This window comes from Xylocopa sonorina, chromosome 10 (genome assembly GCF_050948175.1).
Source record: "Xylocopa sonorina isolate GNS202 chromosome 10, iyXylSono1_principal, whole genome shotgun sequence".
Classification (NCBI taxonomy): Eukaryota; Metazoa; Arthropoda; class Insecta; order Hymenoptera; family Apidae; genus Xylocopa; species Xylocopa sonorina.
This window is the reverse complement of record NC_135202.1, coordinates 10,254,154-10,265,706: the sequence shown is the minus strand read 5'-3', so window position 1 is coordinate 10,265,706 and position 11,553 is coordinate 10,254,154. Positions and strand designations below refer to the sequence as shown.

Below are 11,553 nucleotides of genomic sequence, written 5' to 3'. Positions count from 1 at the left end.
GTGACGGTGGTTCGAATCTGTCCACAACGTGATGACTTTATGGCGCCCTTCTTTTTGCCATTTTTACGGTGGCATTGTTCCTGCACGTCCTTGCCAGAGGGTGGTCGGAGGTGTGTACTGTGCTCCACCGTGGAAACGCTCGCCCGTTGCCATAATCGAGTCCACGTAGGTCGTTTTGTTACGGCTAACTGGCGACAATCTCGATAATCGTAAACGTAAAAATTGAACGGCAATTCAATTAATTAATTTAACGACGCAGTCGTAAACGACGCTACGCGTCGCAGCTTTTTGGCAGCACGTTTCCAGGACAATGGTATCCTCGACGTGCCTCTGCAGGGGGTCGACTCTGCCAGTTTATTGACGCGTAGTTCTTTGTGGACGTCGAGGATCGAGGGATAATAAGGGCCGCGGTGCGTAAAAATGCCCACCGTGACCCGTAAAAACCGTGGGGACTATTTTTTCGCGACGAGTGCTTTATTACGACTACGTCTAAATAGAGTTTACTATCTTCCCTGGAACGATTTCAATAGTCGCGTGTTCGCCTTAATCGCCTTACAAATCTATCACTTAACCACGAGTGGTGTAATAAAATCGAACGAACTGGAATTCCACTGGAAATTCACACGCCCTCTCGCAAGTCCCCCTCCAACGGAAAGTAAATCTGAATTAATTCTCGAGAAAACCTAGGTCCACTCCCATTAAAAGAGGAGAGAAAAAAAAAAAACAGAAAACCAGAAGGTTTCCCAAACGGGGCGCTCGTGAGAAAACCTACGAGGGCCCCTCGAAACGCGGAAGCTGAGCGTGGATTACATGGATCACAGTTAGACGAGGGTTTCGAGGAAGCGGACGAAGAAGCGTGAGCGGGACAACGGGAGAGAAAAAAGAAAGAGGGGAAAGAATAAAAAAAAGAAGAAGGAAGGGGGAAACGCCGCAACTGCACCGCCACCACCCACCTCAAGGGGCAGCCTGCTGGCGAGCTGACCTAACGGGATCCCTGGTAACCGCCCCTCGAGAACGGCGAGGGTAGGGGATCAAAAAAATCGGGACAGAAAAAAAGGAGTCCAGGTTGGCCTCAACCCTTCCGCATACCGGCGGCGGTGCAGCCGTTTTAGAAAGTGGAGAGATTTCTACCCAGGCCACCATTATCAACCCCTTCTTCCATTTCCCTCGAGCGCTGTCTTTCTCCGGCCAGATTTCCGTGGCTTCCTCTTCTTTCTTTTTTTTTCCTTTTTTTCTTTCCTCTTCCTTTCTCCGTTTCTTACGTCGGACCACGGTCCTTCCAGATCGCGGCGGCAGCTACTCGAGAAACCGATTCCAGCTTCTCTGGCCAGGTGCCTGGAAATTCGCCAGCTGTTTACCCGGCTCCGTGCATCCTGTGGCATCGTAGCGACTGTAGCCAGGATGGATCGTGAACGATTATGGTCAAAGGAGTGGAGTTCGAGGAACGACGCCAAACGCGGACTAATTAAACCGTGGCGGCTGGAAAATTAATCGAATCGTCTTGGTAGATCGTTCCACGTGGGCATAGTCGATTCAGAGTAACGGGGATCGGTTTTTTTGCGGATCACGGAAAGTAGCCGGCTGGTTTTTGCGGGCAACCAGCGCCAAGCTGTTTTTACCCGTGTTTTGCGTGAATTAACGCGCGGATTTTCTGGTAAAATTTACTCAGTGGTCGATTTGATACCAATGATTCGATATTTTTTTCTTTTTCAGATTGGAATCGTCAATTTGTTGGGGCCCTGAAAACATTTGGACGCCTGTCGAGGAAGTATTCCCGCTTGCATCGCGTTGGACGACCACCGGTGCGAAGACACGCTATCGAGAACGATAGTTCTCTCGAGTTCGTTCCCGAAGGTCTCGTTGCGCGTCACTGGAACGTTGCATAAAGCAAAAACGTATCGTCGAAGAAATCGACGACCTAGAACTCCCATAAAAAGACGAGCTTACAGAATTAACAGGCTCACGACAATGACCAAACGTCTCTTTCGACGGTGGAACGAACGCTAGCGTGTCTCGTTCCCCAAATGTCTCGAACCAGGAAGTCATCGCGACGCACTTCCATCGGGACCAAACGACCGTCCGACCGGCAATCGCGTTCCTGACTGTCCATTTACACCTGTTTCCTCCTCGTCGAGCTATCTGCTCGATCGATGGTCGAGTATTCGTCGCACAGGTGCACTTAAAACGCGGCGCGGTCCCTCGGGAGAACGGCGCGCGCGTACCTTTATCCCTTCGTTTTATCTACGCTCGTTTTCCGCCGGCTGCGGCGTCGCGCGAGCGTGTGCGTACGTACGCGCGTGTGTACACGCTCGTCCGTCTTTTCCCGTCCGTTCCGTATCACTTTCGGTTTTAAGGAAGCCTCCCGCGGCGTCCGCGCAGGAATGCATGAAATCCGTGACGGCACCACGATGGAATCTCCCTTTCGAATCGTCGAGGACGCGCCCGCCCCGCTCGCGGCCTCCCTCTTCCCTTTCACGCTGATAAGATTGTTCCGTGGAGACGAGTTATCGAGGCGTCGCGCTCAACCCCTTTCCATCCCCTTTAGGCGTGCTCTTCGGAGGTGGTCGCCAGAAATGGCCACCGTCGAACGTTTTACAAGACTTTCCCGCGTGCAGATAAGATTGTCCACGGCGACGCACCCCAATTATCGACTCTCGCCACAATATTCCCTCTAAGTGCACGCAGTGCTACGCTCGGAAATTTCACGCTCCTCGTTGCATCACTGTACCGGAGTTTCGCCGTGGAATATCTCTCGCCCTTCTCCGCTCTCTTTATTCCTCTCTTTTGCAAATCGTAGGTTTTGCAAGTAAATTCCATCGGCTAGCGCAAGAAATTGTAATTTTCAATTACACCGGTTTCGTCAGTCTATTTTAAGACGGATCCGCAGAGAGGAGCCAGGCCCGATGAAAAACCGTAGGAATTAAGCAATTTGCGGGTAGCTATAAAATTAGTACGGGCATAATGGAGTAGCTACGTCGGGTGGAGGAGCGAGCAGTAAGATGATTGCATAAGAGGACCCCTACGACGGGGTCAATTATCGACTTCCGGCGTCGATTCCACCCTCGACGCGCGATAGCCATCGAATAGCCGGACAATGGAAGGCGACGGGGCGTACGGTAGGCGCATTCGCGAGCCGGCTCGGTGACCCTTGGAAATATGCGGATAAGCGGCGGGATCCTTCGGTATTCGAGGCTGGCGAACGTTTCGTGACGCATCGATGCTCGAGCCGCGGCGGATAGAGCCGCATCAGCCGTCGAACTGTGGAACGAGCCTTAACACCGGCGCCTTAATTACACGCTGTCCTGTTCGAGCGTTAATCGCCGCCACTTACCTGCGCTGTCGAAACGAGTCTCGCGGACGGAGTTGCCGAGCCGCGTATCAGACCGGAGACCGATTTCACCTGGAAAAACTGGGAATACGCAGCCAGGGATGCCGTGCAAGGTGATAGTTACCGCGGTTTACCCGTCTCTGATTAATATCTTCATCTCTGATTGATGACGACCACGGCAAAAGGAAATCTTTCCGGCTGCCCGTCCACCGACGTCGATCGATAGAAATTGCCGCACCTTGCGCGTCCGCTGAATAGCTCGATCCATTTCTGTAAAGGGTAGCCTCGCTCTCTTTGGTGGACAAATATTTCCGGATACGTCTCTGCATTTTGGACGCGCCTGAGCGTGTTGGAGCGATCGAGTCGAGAAGGGCACGACGGATGATATTGAATAAAACATTTCCATAATAGTAGAGTCGACATGACGCAAGTATCACCCACATTGCAGAGAGTTATGCTACGCAAACATCGCGGCTGGACGGTTTTAGAATGCTCGCGTCGCGAGGAATCCTTTACAGAGGCGTATCAATGGGAGTCGCTCGTAGTCGGTGGTCCCCAAGGTTCCGCAGAGGCGGCGACGGTCCACATTCGTCGGGTGCACCTCCGTTTGGCGAACAGAAATCCATTGATAGAGCCACGCGGCGGTTGTTAATCGTCCGCGTCGTCTCGTCTAGACGCCCCCGTCGCGATCGCAGACCTCGTTCGTCTCGCCCGCGAAGCGACGGATGAATGGGCCTTCGGTGTTCGCCGTTGAATGAGCCTACTCTCAGCTACCCATCGCATGCGATTACCAAACTGTCGAACGGCGACCCTCCGTTTTTGCCGCGGTACAATGGCCGCGGTGGCATTTTTATCCAGGCGGACGTTGCGTTCCGCGCGCTCGTGTCGCAATGATCGACGAGCGGCTTGAAAAACCAGCATCCCCCTTTACCCGGCCAGGCGGTTTCCAGCGAATTCCTGCACGCGCCCGCGAGCGAAGTTTCATTAATTAAAACCGTTCCGAAAGGGTGGACGAGGCGCGGCGCGCGGGGGACGCCGGTTAAAATCATAAATTTCAATAATTGCTCGGTATCGAGCGACGCGTATCAATCTTGGCCCATTAACGGGCCTCGATATTTTATCGCAATGTCCGAGAGCCGCGCGCGATCGATTTGCGCAACCGCGCGAGCCTCTGAAAAATTCATTCCCCTGGAATGCGTACCCCGTGGATCGCCTGCGACACGTGGCGGACCAGCCGAGGCGGCTGGGAATAAAAGAGAAAAGGAAAGTGACGAGACGAGGAGGAGGAAGTAAGGAAGATGAAAAAAAGGAAAAAGAAAAAGATACACCAGCCTGATCCTTTCTACTTTCTATTTTACGCGCAAGGGAGCTCTCGCAATTTCCCCGGATCGACGATCAGATCCGGTGGGCTAGGTCGTTACTTTTCCTCGCTCTATCGGGGGCGAAATAAATTCGTGTCCCACCGCAACAACGGGAGGCATCGATGCCAATCGGACAGGCAAACGACTGCGGGGCGAGAGATCGTCGTAGAACAATGTGGTGACCTCTCATTTCATCCTGGCCTGGCGAACGCATCGAGCTGGGCTCGATCCTCGACGAGATAATGAGCGAACGATCCGTTTTTCGAGGTAGCCGGAGGAGAGACTGCCGCGTCTACGCGCTGTACGCCGATTTGTAATGCGTGGAGAGAACTCGAGTTCTCTCGGCTGGTCCGCAAGGTTTACGAGCAACCCTTCGACGAAGCGCAGAGAATAGAGTCGTTAGCGGCTGTCAAACCGCGGAGATCTTGCATCATTTCGCTTTTACCTGTGTCCGTGTCTCTCGCAAGAAGGGCGCTCCTTTCTCCCGGTGTTTCTTTCGCTTTTCTCCGACAAGCAGTTCGCCCTTTTCCCTTTTCTTCTTTTTTTTCCTCTTTTTTTTTCCCACCTTTTTGTTCTTCGTTTGTACCATCGGCTACTTTCCTCGACCGGAGCTGTCTCTCTCCCGAGCGCTCGTTATCGATCGTATCGGATCTCGAGCCGCGAAACAATCGACCACCGAACTGTTTCCTTGCACCTGTTGTCGCTACCGACCAGCAGCGAGGGTACCCAAGAGCGTTCGTGATCTCGTTCGAGAGTTTACCATTTTTTAGGGCGAAAAAAGGCAAAAGTCTACATTCGAACCTGAGAATTTTCTCTGAATTACTCGAGATACTGTTCAGGGGTGTTCGATATCGGGGAAGAACGATGGCTGGTTAGCGAATTTCGATCGAACACGGTCACGTACGGCGGTTCGAATCGGCCGCGACGGCCGTTCGCTTTCAACGGCGGTCGTTTCACTCGCAAATGTCAAAGCTGCTTCGGGAGGCGAAACGCAGCCCGAGGGTAGGAACGGATGCGAGAAGAGGCGAAAAAAAAATGGACGGGGAGGGGAAAAAGGGACGGGGAGGAGGATCGGGGACTCGTTCGAAGACGATTTTGCAAGGGAGACACGCGCGCCGGGGGAAACTGGACGCGTCAAATGTCACATATCCAGAGGCGGTCGATTAAATGTCGCTGGCGCGCGCTCGCGGCACTCGATACGCCGCGCGTCCTTGTTCCATGTCAAATTGCAGGGGCGTCGGGTAAAAAAACGGCGGGGGAGAGAAGCGGGGGGATCACTCGACGAAACGGAATTACGCAATCCACCGCAAAAGCCGCACCCGCTTTCGCGAGACGCGTGTGCGTCCGCCGGTCGCCTCCGCCTGCCCGACCCGGGGTATCGATGCAGCGAAGATCGATTTCTCGTTGCGCAACCACCGCGAGCGGGGATGGTGGAAAGAAAGTGCCGCGGAGAGCGGTTTCAGGAACTTTCTTGCGTCACCCGCCGACACGGGCCGCGCGCTTCCTGTCTTCCGTGAGCGGTGCGATACGGAGGCCGGGCTTTTAGCCGATTAGACCGGCGACTTGTTCGAAAGAAAGTCGAAGGAAAGTTTCGAGAGGAAATTGGTAATTTGCCGTTCGGTGTTCTATCGTTTTCTCCTCGAAAGTGACGGGGAAATCCTTTTACTCGGATCGTTTCGTGCCTCCATTTGCGGGCTGCGTTCCGTGTACTCGTATACCAGCGATAACGAGGAGCTCTGTTCCTCTGCTTTAGCTGGATTTTGTTCGTTACACATGCACAAGTGTACGCGTCGGTGTTTCTAAAGAGGCGCGGGTCGTATTAAAATTGCCTGATTCGAGTCTTATCGTTATTGCATTATCAGCAGAGAGATGCACGATTATTCGTGGCCCTTTTCATTACACCTCGGAGTCTGTATAGCCGTGAGCGTAATAAAAATTCCATCATCCTACCCGAAGGGGTGGAGGAGCCGCGCGGTAGCGCATAAAGAATCATCAACTTCCCATTACGGTGGAGACACGGCGCGCAAAACGCAGTTCCATTCATCGTTCGTGCGCCGCGCCGGCAGATGCGTAAAAAGACGGAAGGACGAGGAAGGAATTACGCAAGCGACTCCCCGATGAAGCTGCACTTTTTCTACGCGCGCACCTTTCCCCGCTTAGGAGACGAGAGGCGAGGAGGAAGCTGTGGCATCCTTGTGTTACAGATTCCCTTCCGGTTGTGCAACAGGCGCACCGGTTACACCCTGTCCCATCCCCCGTGGCAGCCACCCGCGCGCGTTGCTTTTTCCACTCGACAAAAGGGTCCGCAGTTTTTGACGAGCGTTTTTTAATAGGTTCAGATCGGACCGCGGGGGAAGGAAGAGAGAGAGGGAGAGAGAGAGGAGGGGTGGAATGAAGAGGAAAAAATGAAAAGAAAAAAAAAACAAGAACGAACGGTGCAGCGGTTGCGTCGATGGCTGTCGGACGAGCGCCGACAGTTTTTCGGTCCCTCGAGTGTCCATGCTCGAACGGGAGGGAATACAAATGCAGGAAGTTACGCATCCTGTGCTATCGATCTGTACGCTCGCAGGATCGTACCTTCGGGCTTTATTCGACCGGTCCTGGACACTCGAGACGAGCACGGACGTGGCGCTTTGATCTTGGCTCGGTTTCACTTTCATCGGTTAGACAGTTGCGCAATTCCGTGAACTTTAACGTCGATTAATTATTTATTTCCAGACGCCGGGAATACCTTTCGAATAGTTGGCTATTACGCAGGCCCGTGGAAACGAACGCGAAACACGGCGGAACTTGAAAGAGCGGCTCGGCTATTCTCAATTGAAATTACCATCGCGTTCGATTATCAGCCGCGTTCGTTAACGATCGCGTCGAACGAAAAACAATACTCGAATCTTCCGGCGTGGCAATCGCTGGAGGAGAAATCCATCGTGAGAGATAACGCCGGCTAACAAGCCAGCAGAGTTTAGCAACGCTTTGTTAGAAAGCTGCGCGATGCAGCCACGAGCGAGCCAGGCAAGTGGATCTGTTAAAACGAGAGGACGTCGAAAGATAATGCTGGTTTCTGGCGGACCGTGAGAATGCGTCGTTTTGAAAAAGACCACGGGGCACCTCGACGATGATGACGATGATCCGGGGTACAAACGAGGCCGCACAAAAATAGGAGGAGGTTTCTGGAAAAAGGGTTGCGCCTCCCTTCCGCTGCCACGAACCGGTCTACCTTTCGGAATTCATTAAAACGCGCGAGGAAACGAGACGCGCTCAGGTCGGCGTATCAACGTACGCTCCGGAGGAAACTGCAATTTCGTCGAGGAAATTGCAGCCAGAGTCCCTGGATGCGCCTCTGGTAGACCTTGACGGTTTCATTAACCGATTCGTTCGAACACTGCGCACCGTTCGCGCTTATCCTTCCGTTGAAATCCTCTGCTGACCCGTCTGGCGTTATTAGAATCGAAGGCACCGCGGAAACAATGAGTCCGCGTGACACTTTGCGACGAATGGAACGTAAATCTATGGATTTATTGCAGCAAAAGGGGTTCCCCAGCCTTTAGAGTCTCCACGAAGAAGTTTTGCGTGACAATCGAGGGAACCACGAGGGCTCTATTAAGAATACAATGAATCCACTGTTCAGGATCGATAGAATTGTTACTGGGGTACCCGTTCGCCCGGCTTACGCTCCATTAATCGTCCTTTCGTCGATGCAACGCGGTGTCAAGCGATCCCTCCGCTCTGACCCCTTCCGCCGGCGATTTTATGCCAGTAGGAAAGGAAATCCTGCGGTCAACCGGTGAAAAGGACTAAGACTCAAAGCGGATTATGTCGATTCGCAGTTAGAACAGGGATAGGCTTACGCCATTACGTCCCGCGGACGCCTACCGCGGCAGAACCCTTTTCTTCCTCGAGGTGGGAATTACCTGGGCTACCCTTTCGACTCGAGCCATAAACATTTTACTGCGTTTTCTGGTCAGTGCGGTTTTTTAGATCCGCGCCGGAAGAAAGAATGAAAGGCCGGAAGAAAGGTGAAAGGGTTGTTACCGGACGGACTTAAAGGGAGGTTCGTGACGCGCCTCGTTAAAGACACACGACGAAAGGGTTGCGAAAGGTGACCGCGCAAAGCCGGTGGACAGCAGATTACGGTGGTCCCTTTCTAATCACGGGAACCAAGACACTTTAGGGTGCCACACGGGGAGTTCTTTTGCCTGGAGGAACTTTAAATTTTCTGCACTTCAACCGATTCGTGGCGAAACAGTAGGTATATTTCGTTAGACCGTTCTATGGTCCTTATTCTGCCAAGTAGCGACTGAATTTATTGATCTAGAGGAAGATTATGCCTTTGCAGAGGTACAGTCAGAGTTATTGGTCGAGTGTTTGAAACAGAGTAGGGTTTAGCGTCGAACGTTGTATTCGATAGCGAGTGAAATGGAGTACCTGTACAAAGTATCGCCAGGAATTTCTTGGAAGCAGAGCTGGCGCCATCCTCAGTAGGTGTCCTGAAGCGTAGTCGATGGTCGTGGTACGATTGTGCCGGTTACCAGCTATGGAACTCGGTGGGCACTTCGACTATGGACGAGATGCTGAAGAGAGCCAACGAGTCGTGGGGACTTGACGCTCTGTAATACCGATTGCACCAAGAAGACATTGAGTTTGTCATGCCCTCTACACTTTGTCGTACGATTTTTATGCCGCCATGAATCGATTTTTTTTTTTAATGTTGTCGCTTCTGGAAGGTTGCGAAATTCATTTTTAAAATGGAGCGGAAGTGGATATATTAAAAGGAGAACGATAAAACTTGTTCCATTCGACTTAAATGATTAAGTTACTCAGCTTTCTTTATTGACATTTATTAAGAATAATAAATTACGGTACTCGGATACAGTTACCTGTAAGTATTATAGATTGTACTCATTCTGTAAGAATCAGAATACACTTAACGGCGTTTTCACTCGAAACGCGACTAAAATTATTTCACACTAATTACCGGAGAAAGTATATACATACATGTCCACGTGTCATATTATCGTGTAGGTAGCATAAAAAAAATCGTTCGGTGTTATTCACATGCTTTTATTAACAAATGTCAGGGAGACAATAAATAATCGTGTCGCGCGAGCAATAAATAAGAAACAACAAGGCCCTGGCGTTCGTAAGAGAATAGTGGAAGAGAAGAAGCTCGAGTCAGCCTCGAGATTCCACCTCCCGTTCTCAAACGCTCCTCTCTATGTCTCCTCCTCTGATTTCCTACTCGACCGATTACCCACCAACGCGTACACGTGTCGTCGTGCGAACGATCGAAAAGTTCCATCCTCCCGTCGAGTCGACGATCCTCGAAAGTCTCGCGTTACTGACAAATTCACCCTCTCACCGCGGTTCTCTAAATAAATAACGATCGTCTACTCGACGAAACCATAGAACTTTCCTCCGCCGCGAGGTCCAGTGCTCGAATGACCGACAGTCTTCGATCGATCGATCGCGTGGACACGCGCTGACCAACGATCGACCATTCATCCATTGTGATTCGGGGTTATTTGGCGTGCGTCTCTTTGGTCTCTCGATCGTAACGATCGATCCGTCGTTAAAGAACATGAGTTAATCAGGGGTAGCGGGGGGATGAATCGTGGAATCGTATAATAATCGTACGGTCTAGTAGTTGGTCGAGCTGCCTGGGTTCGTCGACGACGAGGAGGACGAGGAGGACGAGGAGGAGTACGTGTTCGAGCCGCTGTTCGGCGAGTAGTACGAGTAAGCGAGATTCTGGGCTTCCACACCGTTGCTTGGCGTCCAGACGCGAGAATACGGTCCATTTGCGTCCCACGTGTTTGGCGGATCGTAGGTACTCGTGGACGTGGGCATAGCTCCGTACGGCGGTGTGGCTGGTTCCATCGACATTCCTGTGACACAAAAGATTTCACTCTTTTCACTTTCCTCGTCGCGCGATCAAAAATCGGAGCAACAATTCTGGAACGTTTGACAGGCGATCTCTCGAATCAAATTTTTGACCCCCCATCGACGCTTATCGAAACGTGAATCGCAATACGTACCCATAGGCATCATCATTCCACCCTTCTTAAAGAATTGCACGGCGATGAATCCGATAACCAGGAGGATCGCCAGTTTCGAGAGCACCAGAGCCTTGAGAGCCTTCAATCCAATGATGGCGACGAAAATGGGCATCAGAGCCTTCAACTTCAGTTTCAAGAGCAACAGGAAAGGCAGCAGCAACTTCTTCTTCAGCATTCCTCTGGCCTGGCTGGTGGCGACTTCGTTCCCCTTGAACTCCACGTCCAAGTCGGCCAGACTTCTGCTGGGCCTGTACTTGAGACTAGCATCGACGAACGGCAGGTCTATCCCATAATTGAAACTCTTTAGATACTTGAAGGTCCTCGCGACGATCGCCTCGTCCACGGTGTCCAACGACCTGGCCTCCGTGTTTGTACCAAGCTTCTCGTCCAGGTATCCGAGCACCTCGTGCTTCAGACAGGACACCCAAGAGTCCGCGGCGATGCACTCGTTCAGGGACTTGGAGAGGAAGTCCTGGCCGGCCAGGCAGCTTCCCGCCATCAACACGATCGTCACTGCCGCTACGAACATCCGCATCTTCTGATCTCTCTCTCTCTCTCTCTGAACTGTTATCCCTGGTATTCCGTGTTACGTCTCTCCGTTTGCTCGTCGAACTCGTGGAAAACGCGAGGAAAACGATCGATCGTCCACCCGTGTCGTGTGCGAGCGAGCGATCGGCGATCGAACTGCGACTGACGGAGGAGTGGCCCGCCCCTTTTATTTAATTTGCCCCCCGCGAATCTATGTTATTCGGTCGCGCATGCCGGGAATCGACGATCGAAGGAAAATTATTCAAATTTCACTGGCACA

General features: G+C 52.1%; 1 protein-coding gene across 1 annotated transcript; it reads right to left on the bottom strand.

The window, feature by feature from the left end:
• Nucleotides 1-10,326: 10,326 nt before the first annotated feature.
• On the bottom strand, nucleotides 10,327-11,280 carry Osi20 (DUF1676 domain-containing protein Osi20). Its single transcript, XM_076903202.1, has 2 exons — nucleotides 10,725-11,280; nucleotides 10,327-10,574 (listed from the first exon to the last, which is right to left on the bottom strand). The coding sequence occupies exons 1-2, from the start codon at nucleotides 11,278-11,280 to the stop codon at nucleotides 10,327-10,329; spliced, it is 804 nt and encodes a 267-aa protein (XP_076759317.1).
• Between the last annotated feature and the right edge of the window lie 273 nt (nucleotides 11,281-11,553).